This window comes from Gymnodraco acuticeps, unplaced genomic scaffold (assembly GCF_902827175.1).
Source record: "Gymnodraco acuticeps unplaced genomic scaffold, fGymAcu1.1, whole genome shotgun sequence".
Classification (NCBI taxonomy): domain Eukaryota; kingdom Metazoa; phylum Chordata; class Actinopteri; order Perciformes; family Bathydraconidae; genus Gymnodraco; species Gymnodraco acuticeps.
The window spans coordinates 1724124-1747391 of NW_022990235.1; the positions used below are offsets into that span (position 1 = coordinate 1724124).

General features: G+C 38.3%; 3 protein-coding genes across 10 annotated transcripts; 2 read left to right on the plus strand and 1 right to left on the minus strand.

The window, feature by feature from the left end:
* The first annotated feature begins 952 nt into the window (after positions 1 to 952).
* gnb1b (guanine nucleotide binding protein (G protein), beta polypeptide 1b) lies at positions 953 to 13536 on the plus strand. Of its 4 annotated transcripts, none has more exons than XM_034219135.1 (11): positions 953 to 1087; positions 7822 to 7930; positions 8066 to 8104; positions 8186 to 8292; positions 8530 to 8593; positions 9428 to 9590; positions 9686 to 9752; positions 9870 to 10071; positions 10199 to 10415; positions 10556 to 10671; positions 11854 to 13536. In XM_034219135.1, the coding sequence occupies exons 2-10, from the start codon at positions 7874 to 7876 to the stop codon at positions 10660 to 10662; spliced, it is 1023 nt and encodes a 340-aa protein (XP_034075026.1). In that variant the 5' UTR covers positions 953 to 1087; positions 7822 to 7873; the 3' UTR covers positions 10663 to 10671; positions 11854 to 13536. The 4 variants fall into 4 exon arrangements, with proteins under 4 accessions (XP_034075026.1, XP_034075025.1, XP_034075024.1 ...); XM_034219134.1 differs by having other exon boundaries at positions 961 to 1109; XM_034219133.1 differs by lacking the exon at positions 953 to 1087 and adding an exon at positions 1121 to 1402.
* A 1053-nt stretch (positions 13537 to 14589) lies between these two features.
* tardbp (TAR DNA binding protein) lies at positions 14590 to 20058 on the plus strand. Of its 5 annotated transcripts, none has more exons than XM_034219126.1 (6): positions 14590 to 14874; positions 15088 to 15353; positions 16429 to 16604; positions 16700 to 16840; positions 16926 to 17096; positions 17185 to 17679. In XM_034219126.1, the coding sequence occupies exons 2-6, from the start codon at positions 15113 to 15115 to the stop codon at positions 17677 to 17679; spliced, it is 1224 nt and encodes a 407-aa protein (XP_034075017.1). In that variant the 5' UTR covers positions 14590 to 14874; positions 15088 to 15112. The 5 variants fall into 5 exon arrangements, 4 of the variants coding, with proteins under 4 accessions (XP_034075017.1, XP_034075018.1, XP_034075016.1 ...); XM_034219127.1 differs by having other exon boundaries at positions 14590 to 14856; XR_004569293.1 differs by adding an exon at positions 18994 to 20058 and having other exon boundaries at positions 14591 to 15353; positions 17185 to 18326.
* Positions 19853 to 22787, minus strand: cenps (centromere protein S). Its single transcript, XM_034219155.1, has 5 exons — positions 22605 to 22787; positions 21444 to 21567; positions 20387 to 20420; positions 20210 to 20276; positions 19853 to 20028 (listed from the first exon to the last, which is right to left on the minus strand). The coding sequence occupies exons 1-5, from the start codon at positions 22632 to 22634 to the stop codon at positions 19930 to 19932; spliced, it is 354 nt and encodes a 117-aa protein (XP_034075046.1). The 5' UTR covers positions 22635 to 22787; the 3' UTR covers positions 19853 to 19929.
* Positions 22788 to 23268: the final 481 nt, after the last annotated feature.

The following is a 23268-nucleotide window of genomic DNA, read 5'->3' on the forward strand; positions in this document are numbered from 1 at the left end:
AGAAAGACTACCAACACCATGAAGGTTTTGATCAATCTCGTGGAAAAATGTAGGAAGAAAAGCTGATAGTTATAATTTGATGATCAAAATACTTGCCAATTTAACTAAATTCTAGTCTATGTGGGCTCTTTCTGAACATCACAACTCAGTGGTAGAAGTTTGGTCAAAAAATGACAGATGAAAAACATTTTCTCATACGTTATATTTCAATATCTGTATACAAGTGCAGAGAACTATGATCTACAAAGCAATGTTGTTTATGGTCAGGCGAAGCAACAAGGAAATACTGTCACTTTTGCATATAAGATGGCCTTTGTTGAAAATCGATAAACAAAATATTAAAATGTAGGCTAATTCATCTAATGAGGGTCTAAATCTGGTTATTACTGGGGAGCTGACAAGCAGACACATTTAGCCTATTGGACGTTGAGGAGATACACAATGCTGTGTGGGCTAGAATAAGACTTTGTCTTATGTGGGGATGAACTAAAGGTGTCCTTAACAAATGCAGGGATTATAACACATGTAAGGGAACTGGTTTTGGATGAAAGACAAAAGATAAACTAGAAGAGTATGATTTAAAGTAACAGGTTTTAATTCCCCTACAACCAAAGTAGGCCTAGTGTCCCACCCACCATTAGTATTTCCAAAGGTGATGTTGGCTGTAAGGCAACATAGGACATTGTGAAGATCAGCATACCTATATATTATATTATATATCTAATATTGTATTAGAATGATATTTTCTGATGGCTCAAAATGATCATGAACAGGAGTTTGCATTCCACAATTTCCAATGAATTGAGGCAACATAATGTTTTGTAGCCTACGCTAGAATTGAGATGCCCATATATTACAAACGAGAAGAGCTACATTTTGTTTAAAATTATCGATTATCTCCAGATTTAGATAATAGAACACCGATCTGTGGTTTCTACCATACGTTTCTACCCATCGTCGCTGCTGCAGCGTGGGGTTTCCCAGCGCTGACTGCAGGGTTACCGCGCCCATCTCGTCGTTCGAATGTCCGGACGAGAGTGAACATACTTCGGAAAGGGCAGATGTTAAACTGGGCAAAAAGAAGACGGTAGGCTGTCTTGTTGAATGAGGTATAGTGACTTTTAAGATTAGTCTTTGTGTACGCTTGTGTGCAGTGTCTTCAGTGCACTGCTAGTGGGTGTGATACCCCCTCCTCCCCTCCCCTCTCCGGTTGGTTGACTGAGGTTGTCAAGCTCCCTAGCCGTAGTGTTCGGGAAGGGCTGTTCCTCGGAAAACTACCGCTAGCTGGCTAGCTAGTTAGTGAGCTAGCGTTGTGGTGTTCGTTGATGCGTGGATCGGAGGTATACACCGTCTTGCTTTTCAGTCAATGCCAAAACCCAAAAACAAACGCAAATTGAATCAGGTAAGGAGAAAAAAACAGACTACATGTATGCTGTTTCCATACCTTCCACGGAAAGCGTTAATACCATTAGCTGATGAATTGTGGCGGAATTGAACGGTCCGGGGGTGGGGTAGCAGCGATAGCTAGTTAGTTAGCTGCGGTTGGCTAACGTTAAGTTGGCTGTTTTATCATGAGCAAATACAATTGGCTAAGGTACAAAAGTGTCTACATAGGTGGATCATGATGCTCAGTATTTGCGCTGGTTAAACAGATTGCAGCAAAACGTATATTTACACAAGTGCATCCAGTCATTTTAGTCTATCTACTGTTAATGGCAGCGAGAGCTGGCGCTGAAGTAACGTTAGTGTTGGCCAGTGAGGTTTTCATATCAGCGATGGCCCTGCTGCTCCCTGGCCTAAACTACAGTACTTAAAAGTACTAGCCAGTTAATGCCAAAATGGTATTGATGACAACTGCAGTGATATTGTCAGCAGCTTAGGCTTCATGGGTTGATTTACACTCAAAATGTTACATTTAGAGACATTGCTGTGAGTTGATGATGACACACTGGGTTGGGCTGTAACAATAAACGTCCCGTAAACAAATGTACAACAAATATTGGTTATTCAATTGGCAATAGCAGAGCAGCCATAATCACAATTTTACGTGAACATTGCACCCTTTATACACATCGGCTATGTGTTATTAATGAGAGTTATTGGAGCGCGTTAACACCCCTTTTTTTTTTCTTTTTTTTTTTACAAGCCGAAGTAATAAGTTAGCATATTGCTGCCTTCCTGCAACGAAACGGCGGCGCCGGGTACACCGCCTTTAACTTAGGTTTGTAACGTTAGTTATTTATCTCCAGTTAGCCAATTGGCAGTAATACAGCGATGGATGAAAGATGGTCATCTACTTAATGAAAATTCACCCGCTTCTGTTATTGCATTTGTTGCTTACTGAAGTCAAACAGGCCATCGCCTCCCGACCTTGCAGTTTTTACTGGCTCGGGTTCACTTCAGGATTAGAAAACCAAATAAATCAAGTATTCACGTTAATCAAATCATCCGTGCACCGCCGGGTTTAACAAGATTGCACGTATATATCTAATTGGATTTCTGGAGGCCAAGCAACCACGTAGTTTCCAGGTTTACCCACTAAGCTAACTACATAGCATTCCGTGTAATTGCGGAAGAGCAGCTGAGTCTACCCTTTAGTGAGTGGTTGCGATTTTTTTGCATTAGATGCTACGAGACATTTGCGTGTTGGTTTCGAAATTGAACTTACTTGTACCGACTTTGCTTGCTTACCGGTAATTATGAAATACCTAGCGACATTCTTACTAATACAATGTCGCTATTTTTTCTTTCTTGAATACTTGCTCTGCCTGTAGGCCTACACTCTCAAGCCTGCTAGCAAGCTAACTAGCAGCAGTCTGCAAGATGGCGTTTAGTTGCATCTCCTCAGATTTCCATCAGTGCAAGTCATATTATCATTACACTGTGCATCTTTGAGTACATTTAACAATTCGATTAGAGGAAGTCAGATACTTAAAGTGCAATCCTTATATTTTTGCCACACAATGGTGCTGAGTTTTTCCCGGATATATGTGCTGAGCTATGGTAGCCCAACCCTCTTAAAAGAGTAACAAACTGACTGAAACAGCTAGCCAGCAGCCATTCAAATACAATGCAAACTAGTCTACTGTTGTAGGCAAATCACAGTACTGCACACAGTGACTAAGTCAACTATCGGTACAACACATACAGATTGCAGATGTCTGTTCTTCACAGACATCATTTAGAACATGCGAGTTGGGTATGTTGATACAGTAGCTATTGTACTCTAATATGTTATATCTATCCGCCTTACAGTATTTTAAGTAATTTACTTTATTGTATGAGTATAACATTCGAAAATTGATTTATTATAAAAAAAATCCTTCCTGGCAAGTGCAACTTTATCCTATTTTATTAAAGTACGGCTGTTTACATTGGAAATATAGAAGGGAGTGACCGTACTGTATTAGGCTTGAGATCTCACTGCAAGTGCCTGGATTTTCACACTGAAAATCCAGGCACTTGCTTTAAGCATGTTGTGTGTAAAATAATTAAGATTAATATCATCCTTTTATGATTGGGAAACATATTTCTAATGCCTGGACCGGCTTTGCCAGCTGTTTATGTTAGTGGACACGGATAGGATTAAAGACTCATTGACGGAGGATTTGAGCTTTTAGGATTATGTAGTTGCTCAGTGATATTGCTGGTTATGGCTTTCTCTATGATCCAGCTTTAGACCTGTGGAATATTGCATTATCATCGTTTAACAGTACAGATAAGCAGACTTGGCCTTTTGAGAACGGATGTAAACTCATGCAGAGAAATGTTTTAGTGGAAATGCAGGAGACACCTTTTTGAAAGTAGCAGGAACAGACTGCCCTTAAGGGACCTGGGAATAAGCTACTGAGCTACAACTCCAGGCTGTTTGCCACTGCTCATTGTTTATCATGCAGTCAGCTGACCCTGATCAGGCGCTTGGAAAGGAGAAGTGATGAGGGAGAGGAACTCCTTAACTGTAAGCATCCACAGAGGTCAATGTGAAATACTTAAAACTCTGTCCTATTCTAACATCACTCCAGGCTATCCCGCTTTTGGATTTACAATAACAGTTTTATGGTTTGGTAAACCACATTTTAAGTAAAAAAATAAAATAAGCAACTGTTTAAGGGTTATTTTGAATCGTACAGTATTTTTAATTGTAAATCACTAAGGCCAAATTAAAGTTATTTTAGATGGTGTGTTCTGTGTATGTCTGTTCATGCCAAAAACATAAGGATTCATTAACATTCATTAAACTGTAGAGACTAGGGGTGTAACGGTTCACAAACATTTCGGTTCGGTACGTACCTCGGTTTTTAGGTCACGGTTCGGTACAGCAGAACAAATGATCACAAAACATAAAATATTTTTTGTTTTTTTAAAATTATTATTAAACTGTGAATAATGTATTCACTCAAATAAATACAAAATAAAATAAATATTAAGGTGCAGCATTTCGATCAACTGAAATAATCTGTATTTGAACTTTACTGTACTAGTACTCACAAAATATAAACTATTAGTTTTGGGTTTTTAATTATTATTAAACTGTGAATATTCACTCAAATAAATACAAAATAAAATAAACATTAAGGTGCAACATTTCGATGAACTGAAATAATCTGTATTTGAACGGTACTGTACTAGCACCTAAGCAGTCAGTTTGACATTAGGACTTGCTTTTCATTGTATTTTCATGTTTTTTTAAAGAAAAATGAACTTGTCCACATTGCTTGCCGAAAGGGCAGATCTGCTGGCACTAACAATGTCTCCTGCTGTGGAGAACACCCTCTCGCTAGGGACAGAGGTAGCAGATACAGCCAGGTAGCGCTTTGCTAACATGGCAACATAAGGATATTTGGCGTTTGTAATAGCTTTGGCTCGGTCTGAACTTTTTGCGAGTGGTGGAGGCTTACATGCTAGTGGGAGTTGGGTTTGCATTTCAGTATTTTTTCTTTTGGTACCGGTGATATTCACGTTCGGGTGATGCCTTTTCAAATGAGTGTGATGTATTGCCAGCCGCGTAACCAATTTTAGTTGAACAATGCCGACAAACAGCTTTGGTTCGGTCCACCTGTCTTTGTCCGTCATCCTTGTACGTAACTGCGAAACCAAAATGTTCCCAAACCGGAGACTTCAATGATGCCGGAGGATTTTCGAGCTCAACTTTATCTGCGTTCGCCATTTCGACAGTTCTTCAAATTACTGACTACATATGAACGCATCCCTGTGACCAGCTCTCGTAGTATGCCTCTCGTCCAATGAAATGACTTGGTCGTAGTGTTAATTTCGTCAGCTATTTTTTAATTTAGTTTTAGTCTTAGTCCTGTGTTAAATTTCATTTTTGGTTTTAGTCATATTTAGTCACCTTCATCCTGTTTTTATTTAGTCGACTAAAAGTCTGAGCGTTTTAGTCAAAGAAAACTAATTATGTTAGTCTACTTTTTGTCAATGAAAACAGTTGAGTCTTTTTTAGTCATCAGATGATATAGAACATTTCAGTCAAACTGGTCTAGCCAAAACCAATAATTTGTCATTTTAGTCAAACGTATTTCACAATAAGATTATAGCTTGTCCTTATTTGATGAAAAACACAGGTTGAATGATTAAGAATGCAGCTTTGCAGAGAATATCTGGTCAGCTTTGTGGTGTTTTTACCAGCTGTGTTATGGCCACATTGCTTCCCTTCTGATAAAACAATGCATTCGCTTTTTTTCTCCGCCTCATTGTAGCGAAAATGGGCCCAAATATCATATTGTTTCTTTCTCCCAAGCAGTGGTGGCTTTAGACTTTTTCGTTGTCAGTCATTTTGACAGACAGGATCGTAAAATTTTCGTCATAATCCATTATTATCTGTCGAGTGCACAATTTATCACTCACTCGCGCTGACGGGGGGGTATTCGGTTAACGCGAGTGCGACTCTTTTCTGTTAAATAAGGTTAGTTAGACCATGTGTTAGACCCGAGTCTTCCTGACAGTTCATATTGTGCCGCTGCCCGGTGTAATTCAAATCTACCGCCGCGCGCACCACAGACATCCAGCTGCTGCCCTGCCGCAGCACCGGAAATGGAAGTGCTGGGAGAAAAACTGACTATCAGAGATGTAACGTTATCTTTGATAATATTTCGTCTCCTCGTTTTTCGTCAACGAAAGTAAAAGAGAGATTTTGGCCTAGTTTTTATTTAGTAAACTACATTTTCGTCTCGTCACTTTTCGTCAACGATATTGCATGATTTCGTTACAGTTATTGTTTACTGCCGTCGGTGCCGTCTCGTCATCGTCTCGTTTTCGTCATGGAAAAAAAGGTCGTTGACGAACATATTTCGTCATAGTTTTAGTCAACGAAATTAACACTACTTGGACGCTCTAAGACGCGTTGAACACAATCTGAGCAAATTACTCTGAATGCTGCGACGCAGTACCTGAGATTACTTCCAAAAAGTTGTTCACGTTCTCAATTTTTTACGTTTAACTTTATATTCGTTCGGTACACACGTGTACCGAACCGAAGGGCCCGTACCGAATAATTTTGGTACGTATACGGTTACACCCCTAGTAGAGACAGATAACACAAGATAACATAGACTTTTGTGGGCATTGGTAAACTTGGTTATCTGCCAACAGTTTTATTTCTATCATTTTGGGAATATTGTGTTTAAATATCAAAGCAAGAATGGCATTCTGCTGTCACGATGTGAGGATATTGTTTGGAAAGTACATTTGATGACACCCATTTTTATAGATGAATGGGTATAGGAGGGTAACCTGTGTTAAAATGCTCCTAAAGGATAACATGGTCAGGTGAAGAAGATTTTCAATGTTGTTATATAACCTCCAGTGACATAAGTCTACTGACAGGACTACAGCAGGTGGGTTAACTTGGGAAGGCAGGGTCGGTCAAACTGAATTGACACCGCTGTTCGCAATCCGCGATAAATCTGGATGAGATTTGTTTTAATTCCGAGTTTATTAGCTGTGCTTGTATTTTTTATATAAAAGATTTTAATATTGCAAGTTGATTTGCTACACGCATTATGGAAATACCAAGGGGGACAATACGTCTCTTTTATAAAGACCGCTTTCAATTAACTCAACTCTGCAAATCCTTTGTTTTGTGTTGTTGAGGTATATGGAATCATCTGATTTATAACCATGAAATCCCCGTCTTTGAACATTCTCAAACACTGGAGTATAATTACAATGAATATTCCTAAACATAATTCACATATTGAAAAAGTTTGAGCACAAGGATTCTCATGTGTCACAGAATGCTGCAGAAATGGACATAAAATGTACTTTTTTTCCGGTTAGGGTGATCCAACAAGCTTCCATGGAGTGTTTCGTCCAGTAGTGGTCTTAATATGTTTTTATTCTGAGACACAATCCATGTAAATAAAGTTAGTATCTTGTAAAGGACACTATTATGGCTGGAGGAATTGTCATTTTTCAAGCTTCTTTAACTAAATACATTAAATAACTTGAATGAAATTACTTCAAATAGTGTATCGCTTTGATACGTGATACTTAATTTAGTTCTAGATATTATTATATTTGGAACATGCTTTTCGGGTCGCAGTAATTCAGATGAACGGGATAATGCTGGCAAAGCCTGGCAATCTCAACTCTACAGCAGGGATGTGTTAACGATATTAAGATCGTTACCTGTGCCATTTTTGGTAAACCATTAAGTCAAAGGAAAGTTGGCTAAACTGACAGCAATCCGCCTCTATCATTCCCTTCACCCGCTAAGATATATTATTTTATTATGCTTTTTTGTTTATGTTAAGTATATATTCTGCAATTTGTGCAAATGATTAAAGTGCTACTCTTTCTTTTTAGATCAAAAAGTGCCCCAGTAGTTGGAGTAAGGTAACTGAAAAAGCAGAATAAAATGAGTGAACTGGACCAGTTACGCCAAGAGGCTGAGCAGCTCAAAAATCAGATCAGAGTGAGTAACAAGCCTTTTTTTTAATCTGCCATACAGTCAAAACATTAATATAAAAATGACAAGTTACGTATGAATAAAAAGAATAGATGTGAGAAAATCCTGCCCCTAAAGATTTGATTTTGTTCTTCCTTTCAGGATGCCAGGAAAGCATGCGCAGATGCCACACTATCACAGGTAACATTTAGCAGTATGGGCTTTGTTTAATGTAGAAAAGCTTTTGTTCTGAAATTAACCCGAGTACCTGATGTTTTACAGATCACAGCTAACATTGACCCTGTTGGCCGAATCCAGATGCGTACAAGACGAACGCTGCGGGGTCATTTGGCTAAAATCTATGCCATGCATTGGGGAACAGATTCCAGGTGAAGTGACTTGTTGTGTTGTATCCTGAGCCTGCTTTATGTCACATGTTGAGCAAAGTGCACAAATAAGAAAATCGCTAAATGTAGTAGTAGTAGTTTCCGTCGTATAACTATATTTGTTTTTCAACACTGTTGCAGTCCTGTCCCCTTTGCTTTTGTCTCATGATTCTAGATAAAAATAGATTTTGTGTGACGATTGTTGTGTTGGTGTTAATATAGCTGTTCTCATTTATGTAGGCTCTTGGTCAGTGCCTCTCAAGATGGAAAACTCATTATTTGGGACAGCTATACCACAAATAAGGTAAGTTGTGTTTCCTTAACAGGGATATCTGAAGTAGGGGTTGTTGAATATACAAAAGCCAATCTGTGGCATTTATTTGCAAAGTAGTAACAACAGCAGTTGATACTTGCAGATGTCAGTTTTGCTTTGAATATGCAAATAAAGTAATAGTTGCTACATTTCTAAAAGAAACCTGCAGGATACAGCTGAATAATATAAATATTGGGTGTATCTTTGTTAAATGTTTCATATTGTTCCTGCTGCACTTAATTTTGCAGCATGCTTCTATTTTCGTGGAACTCACAAGGTTATACTAGAAATAGAGGGAAGGAAACTAACTATCTGCCTTATGCTGCATTCATTTGGATAAATCTGAAAGGGTTGCAGATCAGCTGATCGAGAAGCATTTGTGGCCTTTGCCTTGGGGCTGGTGTATCGGGTGTGCTGTTATCGGGATGGGTGGAAGTGGATAGAAGTTTGTGTACCAGGCAATTTGGCCCTTTTAAAGAAAAAAAACATTTACAATCAGTTTGATGAAGCAAGCAATATGTCAAACTGGGAATTAATAGATCAAAGAGTAATTCTTCCAATGTATCTCTAGACCTGCTGAGAATATAGCAGGCCACATGTAGGTTATAATTGTATATGGATTATCCCTAAAAGTGAGTTTAATGGCATAATGTTGTCCCCATAGTGCTATAATAATGTCAAAGTCCTCTTGGATATTTCATATCAATCTCTTTCATAAAAGGTACATTTGTATCTTAATCTTAATTTATAAATTCTGACTTGTTTAGTTACTAGACTTGTAAAACTAGCAACTGTAATAACACTGGGTTAACTGTTTTGTTCTAGGTTCATGCCATCCCACTTCGATCTTCCTGGGTCATGACCTGTGCATATGCACCTTCAGGAAATTATGTGGCCTGTGGTGGCTTGGACAACATCTGCTCCATTTACAACCTGAAAACCCGCGAGGGGAATGTACGTGTGAGTCGTGAGCTCGCTGGACATACAGGTATATGATACACTCTGCTTATTTTCTATTTCTAGCTGTGAATCTGACATGAAATTCCATATCAATAACTCCTCTATCGATTCTTTGAATATCAGGATACCTGTCCTGTTGTCGCTTTGTTGATGACAACCAGATTATTACAAGCTCTGGGGATACCACTTGGTGAGTAAAAGGATGGCCCTCCTTAAGTTGCTTTACCATGTTGCTGAGTCACCATTTTTGGGCCAAATCTTAAATGTTGGAAAAATGGGTGTCTGATTTGGTTATTTTGTTTTATAGTGCACTTTGGGACATTGAGACTGGCCAGCAGACGACCACATTTGCTGGACACACAGGCGATGTCATGAGCCTGTCGTTGGCCCCTGACACACGGTTATTCGTCTCTGGTGCTTGTGATGCCTCTGCTAAACTCTGGGATGTTCGAGAGGGCATGTGCAGACAGACATTCACCGGCCATGAGTCTGACATCAACGCCATCTGTGTACGTAGTTTTTCTTGTACTTGATTTAGCATTTTGGGATGTGTTCCTTTTGATATAGATGTACTTTTGTTTTGTGTTCTTCTATTGTGCATTAATGATTTATCTTTTTGTAATTTCTCTTTTTTAGTTCTTCCCTAATGGCAATGCCTTTGCCACGGGCTCCGATGATGCCACCTGCAGGCTGTTCGATCTGCGTGCTGATCAGGAATTAATGATCTACTCTCATGACAATATCATATGTGGCATCACCTCTGTTGCTTTCTCCAAGAGTGGCCGCCTTCTTCTGGCCGGATATGATGACTTCAACTGTAACGTGTGGGACACACTAAAAGCCGACCGTGCTGGTACGTAGCTTAAGCATAGCTCAAATAGAAGCCCTATGTAGAATTATGTTTCAAGAATATCCGTTCGTCAATAATGGATAAATTAATTTACCTGCCTTTTTTGTCCTGTAGACTCGATAACGATTTTTGTATTTTTCTAGGTGTGTTGGCTGGACACGACAACCGCGTTAGCTGCCTGGGAGTTACTGATGATGGCATGGCAGTCGCGACAGGATCCTGGGACAGTTTTCTGAAGATCTGGAATTGAAGCCTGAAGGTTTATATTTTTAAATCATTATTGTTTGTCATGTTCTTACATTTGTACCTAAGCTATTTAATTCCTAGTAAGGTCCAAAGCCTGTAGCAGCATAGCATCTTCTTGTACTCAAAAGTACCACGTGAGTGCAATGAAACATCTTTACGTTTTATGTTGGACTGCATATATAAGCTTGAATCAATCTAGATAAGCATCAGAACAACTACAACTGCCTGTATAATTTATTTTAAAAGCTACATTTATTTCACACCAGACATGCTGTATCTTATAAAGTGTCCAATTGGAGCCCCACAAAAAGGATCTATAGTCACTTATGGCGCATTTCCACTACACGGCCTCGCTCGGTATGGGTAGGCCTCGGTAGGCCAGGCTCACTTTATGGCGCATTTCCATTACAGTTTAGGAACTGGGGTAGTAACTATAGTAGCGCAGTGTAGGCGGAGCCGTGACGTCAGCTTCAGTAAAACCCCAGAAAACCAACATCAGCCGTTAGCTGTTAGCCCTCAGAGCTCACAGCTCCTCATATCTGTTCAGAAGCTAGACAAAAGTTAAACAAGTACAAACCACAGACTGTGGTGTCATGGCGAATACAGTCGCTGGTTTATTTATGTCTGTGTAGGCCGTTGTTGTGAGTGTGGACGGTCGGAGCATATACTGCGTTAGCTTAGACGATTTCCATTCAGACAACACGCATTTAAAAAGGTTTTTAGCCTGCGGACTTGTCAAAGCATTAATTCATGGTTTTTACTAACCGGTATCAGTATGTTGTTACTTCGGCATCATTTTGAAACGTGTATTACAATTAAATCACGGTCAAATATGTTCATCTTGTTGTAGTTGAAAAACTTTTGTCTTTTAAAGCCTTGGAAAAGAATATTATGTATGAACACCATGTTTATGTTTTAGAGTTGTTACTTACACCAAATTCTTTCACCAAACGTTTTCTTTTTTAATAAATTCATAAAATACTTACTACATTTGGCAGCCTCCTTTTAATTCCAAACATGTTACACTTGCTCTGCAGCAGGTTGCAGCCTCCTTAATGTTTAAGCTGGTCTGTGTCATTACATAGCTTTTTGTCAGACCTTTGCTTGTTAGGTCCTAAAATCACTTAACTTTAAATTGGCATATAGATCAAGTCAGACAAGATACATTTTAAAATTCCTCTGTCTTTGTTCCCAGATGTTCTTTTAACTCCAAAGTTGACTGGAAGACCATTACAACTTCAGAATGTTCACAGCATCTTCTTCAACACTGTTTAAACGGACATGGACACCACAAAAACGAAGGGAAACCAATGCCTTTCCTACACAAAGAAGAGCACAATTGTTTATCACCTAGTTAACAAAGGATCTCCTGTGGTATCAAATCAGAAACTTGTGCATTCCTTCTTGGACCATTTTATGTTACCTTGAAAGAGAAAACAACACTATCATCCCATGCAAATGTGTGCGTCTTGGAAGCAAATGTTGGAGTGTAATTGTACAAATTATTTAACTTTTTTTTTTTAAAGAATTCTATTCTGATGGTTTGTTATTCTTGATGGCTTTCCTTTTGTCATATTTCTTTAGTGGTTTTAGATATGTTTGAATACAGCTTGTCATTCTAATCCAGTTTAATCATATACGACAGAAGAGAGTAAACATGCAGCAAGTAAAGCTTGGATCATATTACACGAGCAGCTTTCAAAATGTCCATGATGTATTTATATACTAGCTGTTTTTGTTTCATCACAGCCTTTTGCACATGAAGAAGCTTTGCCTCTAAACTAATACTATGTTAACTAACCAAGCACATGCTATAAGTTATGAATGCTCATTCCAGTACAAAAGGAATTATTACGAGTAACTTATCCAGTTAACCCCCTTAATTCTTGTACATGCCTTTGACTTTGGGTGGGAAGGGGTGGGGTAGCAAGGTAGGTGCTGAGATAATTGGGGCATGGCTGGATTTTATTATATGGATGGGGGGATGTGTGTAGTATCCACTTTGAGTGAAACACCTCACCTGACTAAATAGACACTTCCTTTGCTTGGGACTGCAGTTGCAACTCTGTGAATGAAATGTACAAATCAATGTCTGAAAATAATGGTCTGTTGTTTTAAGTTGACATTTAATTTTGTCTGCCATGAGTTAATTTAGATGTGCATGCTGTAGACTTGCTTTCAATGGTGCAAAATCCTAGATTTTTTTTTTTTTTTTTTCTGAAAATGAGAGTAACCTATTGATTGAACTTAACACAAGCCAATTTTTGGCTCAAATTCTGCATACATCATTTACTAATACTGGTAATGCTATGCACCAGAGTAAGCAAGAATGGAGAAAAACTTAATATTGACTGCATACTTAGTGTAAATTATGCTTACCAGTTCTATTGATGCCAATTTTTGTAATAAATATAACAATCATTGTGAGATTTCTATCCTTGACAAACCTTTTTCTCTCCAAATCCTCACACTCAATGGAACAAAAGCTTCCTCACATACTGTCCATACTAAAACTTTTGTACATTTTTGTTCTTGGTCTTAAATGAAAAATCAGAGCATCTGAATGACAACATTTCACTGTATACAGAAGCACTTTTGTTAAAGTTGTGACATATTTTCACTTTTCTTTTTTTCTGCAATGATGTACAATAAATGTGATGTATTCGTGTGTGGCCACAAGTGAAAATGCAATTCAACTGAGATGGATTCCCTTTTCTCTTTCCATTAATATTATAGAGCTCTGCACCCTTATGTACCTTTTCACTTTTTGTATTTCATTTCAGTCTGTTGGTGTTACACGGTGAGCTGGATGCAAGATAGATACTGTACTAAATTGTACTGTTGATTGAAAAATGTAATAAAAAGCTGTTTGAGATCCCTTTGTCGTGTTTTAATATAAAATTAGATGTTTGTTGTATTCACATTTTATTACTGATGTGTCGTTCCGATATTGCATGTATGTGCTTTAGAAAGAGTTGTCCAGAGATACTGTAGCTTCACTATTCTCCAGGGAGTAAAGTGAGAGACAAGCAACACAAGACAACATTTAATAGGAAAGACAACTACTTGATTTACAACAAGGTCTTTCATTCGGAGTAATCGGAACTATAGCCTACTACTCATGGGTATAAATCGGTCTATATTTGTTTATCAAAATGCACATTGTATTCTCGTGGAATTAATATTTCATATCCCCTCTATTATAGGGTTTCTGATGTATTTACAGGATCATATATTGCTTAGTAAAGATAAAGAATTGGAGGACATAATATGTTGTTGGGTGGGACTGGAATACATGTTCGTCTAATAGACTACTGAGCAGACTTGTATATTATTTTATAGTGTTCGAACAAACATATCACTCAAAAAAGCGTCGACAATAAATCTCAATGTTTAAAGATAATTATGATTAGTTGATTTTTTCGTTTAAGATCAGAGAAACACGCAGGTAATTGAACAATGCAAACGACATTTACAGACACCATAACACCGTGATACAAACGGACGTTACTGTTGATTTGAGGTGACATAAGTGTGCAACTTTTCATTTGAACGTAATTAAGTTTAAATATGTTGTAATTGACACGTAATCTTCATTTCTAAATTTGTACGACTCATAGCAACCGCCATCTTCCCATCTCTTCTCTCTGCCAACAAACATAATAACAACTAGCTAACGGAAACTGCTCTAGTGGATTTACTACCTAACCACAACGGGAGAGAGAAATCAAATGTATGAGTACGATACAATTTAGTGAGTTGTATTAGATTTTATTGAAATAACTATTGTTTTTACGGTAATATTTGTGTTGGTTTGATTTATAAGGACCATTGAGTTAATTACTGCTTATATTAAAGAAACTGCATTAAACAAAAACCCCCATGAAGTGAAATAGCCCATTCTAATGACGTAGTTCCCTTTTCGCTGAAATAAAACCATTTTGGTAGGCCATACATGGTGGTTTAAATATTTCGCATCGTGGAAAAAGAAATACATTTTCTTCTGTTATTCTTACTTCAGACAAGAAGAGCTTCGTGCTTACGTTGGATGACCTTATCAACCCGCCCACGTTATTTTTGACGATATCGCGTTGTTAGGTTTGTTAACGAGGGACCGTACGCAGTTTTCATTACGAGGCACAGTTGAACGCTCATTCGGTGTTGACGACACACAACCCCGCGACGAACAAAGGAAAAGGCTGGTGCTCGCTTGTTAGTGCGTTTGGAGAGTGTTATTATACAACAATTCAGCTAAAACTCACCATAACGACCTTTTTGTTATGGGATTTTAACTTTATATATTTTTTTATCGGAATAACAAAACCATTAGGTTGATCATTCAGTCTTGTTAGCAGCATCGGCTAACGTTAGCTTTGATTGTGGACAACTGGTAAGCTAACTGCTAACTTTAGCATTGTTTTCATTCTAGCCGGAACTTTTTAGTTGTTGGCACAATGGCTGAAGTATACATTCGAGTGGCTGAGGAGGAAAATGAGGAGCCAATGGAGATTCCGTCCGAGGACGACGGTACTGTTCTGCTTTCAACAGTGGCGGCTCAGTTTCCAGGGGCTTGCGGCCTACGCTTCAGGAGCCCCGTGTCTCAGTGCATGCGGGGAGTGCGTCTGGTGGAAGGGATCCTACACGCACCAGAAAACGGATGGGGGAATGTCGTGTTTGTGGTGAACTATCCGAAAGGTAGATATGGGCACCTAATATTTATTTATCTTTACATAACACTTAATTCTAACGGGTGTTGTTAACGGTATTTATAATTCATGATGTAGCTTCAGAACACTGCAAATAGATGACAATGACGTGACCTGTAGTTTGTTCGCCCACGAAGTGCGCTCTAATGACACTAAATTATTTAACTAATATACAAGTGGAAAACCTAGATCACAAATCAACAGCCTCTAATGTGCAATTACTATTTTATTTAAACATATCGGAATACATTTAGTCAAGCGTTGTAGTATCTTTAGCTAATGTGTTACTCTACTCTAACGGCCCGTCCACACAGCGGCGGGCGTGTCTGACACTCGACCAACAACCAATCACATGAATCTCCCGCCCCAGACACACAAGCACGCGGTTTGATTGGCTAGAGCTTGTACTGGCATATGATTCGATTGGCTGACGCCTCCATCGTCGTTTCCCAAAATGCAGTTCGGCTAAAAGTGACGTCACCCCATTCAAATTGAATGGGCAGAAGCGTTGGAAGCTTCAACGCACGCCGCTGTGTGGACGGGCCGTAAGAACTGCTTAGTCATTTAAAAGTAAATGATCTGAACGACACATACAAATATGGATTTAGGGAGATTCATTGGATAAATGTAAATCTGAAAAATGCACCCCCTCTTAGGAAAAACCGTCCATATTAACACAAAACAATCTAATAATGCAAACTAAGAACATGGAATTTGTTAGTACTAATGGGGTTCAAGCCAGCAGCTTTCGAAGCCTCATTTAATTTATTGTTCACTGTCCGGGTGTACAGTATATCTGTTTATTTCAACTGTTAGTGGATTAACACAGAATGAAAACTAAATGTACCCTAGGGGATAAATAAAGTATTTTTTAATCTTTATTATTATTATTTACACAATCATAACATACGATTGTTTTTATATATGTCATACATTACTCACCCTGGAATTTTTTTATTAAATATTAGCAGGATAGTAAACATATATTTTCAAACCAGTGATGGCAGGGAAAGATTCACCCAGTCGCTGTCAGGCTAAATTACATTACATTTCTCTCTGTGTTGGTCACACTTCAGACAACAAAAGGAAAATGGAGGAAATTGACGCCTCATCTGCAGTGAAAATGAAGAGAGGGGATATGAAAACATCGGATCTGATTGTACTGGGCCTTCCTTGGAAAACATCTGAGCAGGACCTGAAAGACTACTTTGGCACATTTGGAGAGGTCATCATGGTTCAGGTATAACATTAGTGACAATAGTGAAATACACATTGCCCTGGGTTGTATGATTGACAACAGTTTTTTATTCCTCAATGTTTGTTTTTAACTTACAGGTAAAACGAGATGCCAAGACTGGAAACTCTAAAGGGTTTGGCTTTGTGAGGTTCACAGAATATGAGGTTCAAGAAAAGGTTGTGTCCCAACGCCATATGATTGACGGAAGATGGTGTGACTGCAAGCTCCCTAACTCAAAGGTGAATCTTGTAATAGCCATATATTATGTAAATAAAAACGGTGTTAATGTTGACAAAACTCTAACCTTAACCCCTTTGTTTACAGCAAGGGCCCGATGAGCCAATGAGGAGCCGGAAGGTGTTTGTAGGCCGTTGCACAGAAGACATGACCACTGACGACCTGAGGCAGTTCTTTATACAGTATGGCGAAGTCACAGACGTCTTCATCCCAAAGCCATTCCGTGCTTTTTCCTTCGTCACATTTGCAGATGATCAGGTACAATGTTACTTTTTTTGAAGAACTCCTTGTTGTAGTGGTACCACTGCCCTGATGACCTGATTCATGTCTTTATTTCCCCTCACAGGTTGCCCAGGCTCTCTGTGGAGAGGACCTAATAATTAAAGGTGTCAGTGTTCACATCTCAAATGCTGAGCCCAAACACGGCAATAGGCAGTTTGATCGCACGACACGGTTCGGAAATGGTTTCGGCGCTCAGGCTTTTGGTAGCAGCCGTAGTGGGGTTAGCGGGGGCAGCACTAACAGTAGTCTGTCTAATTTTGGTTCCTTCAGTCTGAATCCGGCTATGATGGCTGCGGCCCAGGCAGCTCTTCAGAGTAGTTGGGGGATGATGGGAATGCTAGCTAGCCAGCAACAGACATCCACCCCAGGCAGCACCTCTAGTGGAACTAGCTCCAGCAGGGACCAGAGTCAGTCTTTCAGTGCGGCCAACAGCAACTATGGCGCCAGCTCGGCCAGTCTCGGCTGGGGAACAGGGTCAAACTCTACAACCAGCGGTAGTGGGTTTAGCTCAGGGTTTGGGTCCAGTATGGAGTCAAAGTCATCTGGGTGGGGTATGTAAGCTAAATGTTTGTATGGTAAGTATTGTGACAGATGAGTCTTTTCACATTTTTATTTCTGGTGTTATTGCGTATCTGACAAACGTAACACTTTAGTGGAAGTTGTTTTGTACATTTGGAAAAAAAGCTAAAGATTTAATTTAGAAAGTTTTGCAGTGAGTTGTTTAGCAGGATGTCTGACTAAAGTGCTATTTTTGACGTCTCATTTGTTTGTATCCATTTCAACTGGATTCTCTAATGCATGTATTGTGAAATGTGATATAGCCATTTTGAAAAAGCATGAATGTTTATGGATCACGATCATGCGGCTTTGTCACCAACCTAAAAGATGTGATATAGCCATTTTGAAAAAGCATGAATGTTTATGGATCACCATCATGCGGCTTTGTCACAAACCTAAAAGGCAATCTTGCATTGGGAAGAATCTGGTTGAAACCTAAATGTTTTAAATGCAACTTTATTTGCAGTCAAGTTCTGTGGAAAAGCCTTCATTGAAATCTCTTCTGCAGTTCACCTCTCTTCCATTTTCCTGTGAGGAAGCTCCTCTATGGCAGCATTCTTGGGGTGATATCGGTATCATTCTCCCTCTTCCCACCTGTAAATGCTATGCCATCAAAGAACGGCTTCACTCCGCATGTTCTAAGAGACGGTGGGTGTTTTCACTTTTATCCACTTTTAAATGGAGAGAACTGCGCAACTGACATTTTAAGAACTGATGAGTGCGATTGAGGATGGCTTGTGACGAAGAGTGAAGCGATGAGTGAGCGAACGGAGAGACGCGTGAAACGGACTGGTTGTGCAGTGAAAGAGCCCAATTTGATTGCTTTTTGAATGTGTGAGTGGAAGCTGCGGATGCTACGAGCATCTCCCCTAACATGGACATTCTTTAAGTAGTACTTCAAGATTTTTTTTCTCTATCTTTGCAAGTTTTCCTTACTCTTAAGTATGTTGATCAAGTGCAGAAATATCAAAATGTAGTGGAATGTTGTGATGAATATTTGTATTGCTTATATTATCTGATTTGAATGCTGTATGGTGTGTGATTTCCTGTTCTTGAACTGATCTGTAAGTGAGTACTTGATGTGGATGACATCTGCTGAAGACTCTGGGGGACGTGAGTGATAGTGTGAGCGTGGAGTGGTGTGTCCAATAGTTCCCAGCAGCTCTTGTGTTGTTTGTGAGGTGTTTGAAAAAGAAAAAAACATGTCAAATGAAGGTAGTTCTCTAATAAAGTTCATTTGAATAGATGCTTAGTTGTAAAATAATTGGGTCAGTTTGTCAAATAAAAAAACATCTAATTCGATTCACATATCTAGGGACCTTGGGCTCCGCTGGTCGAGGTCTCCGTTTGAACCCTGACTGAAGTCTGTTCTGAAGGACGAAGATGGAAGTACCAATACTTTCAGTGTGTGGCCTTCACAGACATGGGGTAGTACCAGTCTTTTTGCTGCTTTTGCTGGCTTGTGGAGTGAATGATCCCCTTTGATTATCCACAGCAACTTTCAAGGTTAGAGGAATATTTTAAGATGGGTAGTGTGTCATTGTCTTCATTTTAAACCCAACTGGGTGAGCTCAGCAGTCTGGCATCCTTCCAAACTATCTATTTTCAGTAATTTTACAGTTGACATGTTTCTGAAAATAAGGGACTTTTAGATGGCCTTATAAACCTAGCAACAACTGTATACAGTACACCTGTAGCTCTGGTCAGAAATAAGTTAACCTCTGCTATAAATTATACTCTTCGATAGTTTTAATGTTTCAAACCTTTATTTTACATTGACAGATGTGTTGACTCAAGTCTAACACTGTAATGTAGTCCATAATATTGTGACCTTTTTAGTTTTTATCCTCACCATTTACATAAGAATGTACTACAGAACAGTAAAATATAACAGTTATAGTAAGAGTCAACACGAGACATTTTGTAGATTGCTTTAGATAATATAGGCATACCTATTAAGTGATCAGTGTGTACGTTCAAAATAGTCAACTCTATTACATATTTTAGTTTAAAGAAACAAGGCAGGTACATCGTTAAGCAGAGTTCTGCCAAATGCACACATTTAATTTTGCATCAACAGGTCACAGGACTTATAAGTACACAAAACTAGTTATTTATAAAATGCCTTAAGTGTAGAGTCCCCATAACATTAAATGACAGCCTTGACACTTAAATGATTGCTAATAGCCTTCAAGTTTATTTTGAATGTTGGGCAGAAGTGAGACACTGCAGGGCTGCCTGTGTCCTTTCCTTATTCTTTGCTCTCCTCCTCAGTGTCTCTGCTTTTCCTCTTCCCAGTACTCTTCTTTTCCTGGTTCAGTTCTTCAGTTTTCCTTTGTATGTGGATGGACTGAAATAAATAAAAGCAAATTTAAAACAATGTTTGTGTGCTGTAAAATATGAACATACCCCTACATAGGTCGAGTATAATGCATTATGTTTAATTGTGTTGATATGTACTTGCTTTAAGGTAACTAGACATAACAATACATGACCAGGTTCTGTAGGATTCCCCAGTGGAAATAACTCACCAATGCTGTACTGCGACGGGCTATGAGCTTCACATCTTCTGAATTCACTGTGCTTCTTTTAGCATGTCTGAAAGTAATGATGTAAATTGGAGGTTTTATGTAAAAGCTTTTTTTTTAAAATAAAGTTCAGTAGGCAGATAACCCATTGATTTGTGGTAAGATACAAATATTTCTCACCTTGCAAAGGCCTCTAAGTCTTTAGCAAATACATCTGTAAAAAGTGAGGGGATGTAAAGTTTAGACTGACTTATTGAAAACAGCATTATGGTTCAAACTTGTAGAAATGGTTTGTTAACCTCTTTCACATACATGTGTCTATTGTTGAAACGAATCAGTACTTGTAAACAACAGCAGTCTCCTAATCTGAATATGTTTTGTTTTTTTATATGAGAAAAATGTATCTAAATTATTTTAGTCAAACTCAATTACTAGCAAAACAGCCAATTCCGGAATTTGGCCTAAAACCTATACAGGAGGTTATGCTTTTCAATTTAACATGTATATACTGTGTGTGTAGAAAATGAAAACCTCTGGAACAAGTGGAATGTTTTCTGAAAATATTCTGGACACCTTACAAAAACAAGTGTGTGGCTGGAAAGGTCAGCCACACAAAGACCTTCCTTTATTGGAGCTAACAAAGTGTGAAGTGGACAGTAAACTGTGGCTAAATGTGGATGACAGGGTTGTGTGGCACTAATCCATCTCCTGTATATCTACAATAAGAATGACAGCTATCCTATGTGCATAAACAGGCTTTGTGTTCTACATCACTGGACTTTAATTAATACGTGTGTGCATTTAGGAATTACTTTGCAAAAAATAAACAACATAAAAGGCCTACTGCACCAAACTCCTCAGGTGGACACATGTCAGTAATGGTGTGATACATTGATGGAAAGACAACAAGCAAAATTGGTAAACTGTACAAACCTTGATATTCACCGATTCGATTTTTTTTTAGAACATTTAAAATGTGCAACATTTAAAAGATGCAATACAAATGCCATAGTAAATACTTAATAAAAAATATTTAATGAAAGAAAATCATAGTTTATGATTCCGAGTGTATGTCATAACATACGCAGTAAAATAGTCATTAACTTGTTGTAACAATCCAATGCATGTCTTAGTATAGTATCTCATTAAAAAAAGATATGTCAAAGTATAGTATGTCGTTAATAAAAAAGGATGCAAAACGTTTAAACTGGATTAACGCCAGCTTTATGACACCCACCGCATTGTCTGAACGCTGTCTCGGCTATCGCTGCTACAGTTTGTCGGCTGAACCCTCTCCGGTGGTCCTCTCCCGTCATCTGGCACAGGCGACCAACGGTGAAATGGATTGCTGCCTTTAACCTCTGAAATTCAAAATACCAACTCGGATGTTTTATGTGTGGTAGTATAATGGTGGCCGGAAGGGTCCTCCCTGTATTCTTCGTATTATATAAAATACAAACGTATCATAACACTATGAGAGATTGTCTTCATAGTTCATTTTACAAACAAACAAAAGACAGATGGATGTTTCAAATGCAGTTTAAATAGTAAAAACTTTCTCTGCCAAATTGAAAAAACAAAATCCAATTCAAATGTTTTATTCGCCCAGTATAGTAATTCAATCTGCATTAAAATTGCATTAAGTTGGAATCACCAAATGACATGATATGCAATCTAGTGCGAAAAACTGAAATGATCACATCAGTATTCAATACAACTCTGTCCTTTGGATCTTTTTCAACAGCTGCCATGTAATAAGAACCAATACAATCTACGAAGCATTAGGAGACACCTCTTTTTATTGGATGTTAGTGAAATTTATTATATTTTACAAGAACATTGTAATGATAATCAAATAGTTTTTTTTTACTAAAAAGTATCACTCAGAATAATTGGTTCTATTATCATGTGACCCAGTGACTCCAGCTTTATATTGCTAGAAAAGAAACATTTAATTATTTTTAAAAATTCGATTCTAGTGCCGCTTGTGAATAATAATGTGAATAATTATTGGAAGAAAACAAATGTTATTGAAGTCTCTTGGATTTGTTTTATAGGGTCCATGCCATTTTACGTTATGACTCCAAATCAAGGCAGAATTGTAATGTATTGACGGTCCCTAAATGTAACCCTGTTATTAATAGCGAGGTCTCGGATGTGAGCTAACTGTCTTCTGACAGCAGAAAACTCAGGATGAAAACCGTATTTATTTTTTGTGAAAAATCCACCCTAGAATACTAACATCACCGCGGTAGTAGGTATAATGTGATTTATTTATTAGAACTAGAGTAACACACATTGAAACTCTCGTTAATGTGTCATTAGAGGATAAACTATGTGAAATACACACACTAACGTTAATATTAGCCAAACACACACATCAAAATCACTTTCTCACCTGCTGAGTCTCATCTTTATCATCAGACATTTTCTTACGAAGAAACTTTCGACCACAGCTGTTTCAAGTAAGTGACCGAGTAAGAAAATCCTACAAAACTAAGGTGTGTCAGACAGAAACACGACTTAAACACAGTGTTGTTTGGCACATGAGCTGAAATAAACAAAAAACTCCCGGTAAAAATTCAACAGAAAACCAACAACTCCTGAGTTTAACTCGGTGTTTAATGTACACCACCCCACTACCCCACCACCACTACCCCGTGTGGTCCGGAGGAAGAACTGCAACGGCGAGGCATTTGTATAATAATATAATGCTTCCGTGATTTATACCCACAACTTTCCCTTCATGAAATTAAAGAAGTGTCATACTATATTTAGCCTTCGGGCACATGCTGTTTTTTCTATATACTTAATTATAAAATAATAGTAATCCCATTTTCCCAGTGGAAAACACTCTTATGGTGCAGCAGCTCTGTCATAAATTCTACCTTGACAAATGTTACATTTTTGTAGACAATGTTAAGAATACTTCAATTTAATTATATACTACACACAGAGGTAGTTTGCAGTGGTGTTCTTGACTATTGCATAGAGAAGTTTTCCTTATTTTATTACCTACAAACTATTTACAATTTGAATAATTCAGAATGTTAGAAACACCA

Bases quoted from the DNA above. Each gene is read 5' to 3' on its own strand.
- tardbp (XM_034219126.1), top strand. From the start codon at position 15,113: ATGGCTGAAGTATACATTCGAGTGGCTGAGGAGGAAAATGAGGAGCCA. The intron at 16,841-16,925 runs GTGAATCTTGTA...CTTTGTTTACAG, and splicing joins GCAAGCTCCCTAACTCAAAG to CAAGGGCCCGATGAGCCAAT. The intron at 17,097-17,184 runs GTACAATGTTAC...TTCCCCTCACAG, and splicing joins TCACATTTGCAGATGATCAG to GTTGCCCAGGCTCTCTGTGG.
- gnb1b (XM_034219135.1), top strand. From the start codon at position 7,874: ATGAGTGAACTGGACCAGTTACGCCAAGAGGCTGAGCAGCTCAAAAAT. The intron at 8,293-8,529 runs GTGAAGTGACTT...TCATTTATGTAG, and splicing joins CATTGGGGAACAGATTCCAG to GCTCTTGGTCAGTGCCTCTC. The intron at 9,591-9,685 runs GTATATGATACA...TTTGAATATCAG, and splicing joins TGAGCTCGCTGGACATACAG to GATACCTGTCCTGTTGTCGC.
- cenps (XM_034219155.1), bottom strand. From the start codon at position 22,634: ATGTCTGATGATAAAGATGAGACTCAGCAG. The intron at 20,277-20,386 runs GTGAGAAATATT...CATTACTTTCAG, and splicing joins GACTTAGAGGCCTTTGCAAG to ACATGCTAAAAGAAGCACAG. The intron at 20,029-20,209 runs GTGAGTTATTTC...TATTTATTTCAG, and splicing joins CCCGTCGCAGTACAGCATTG to TCCATCCACATACAAAGGAA.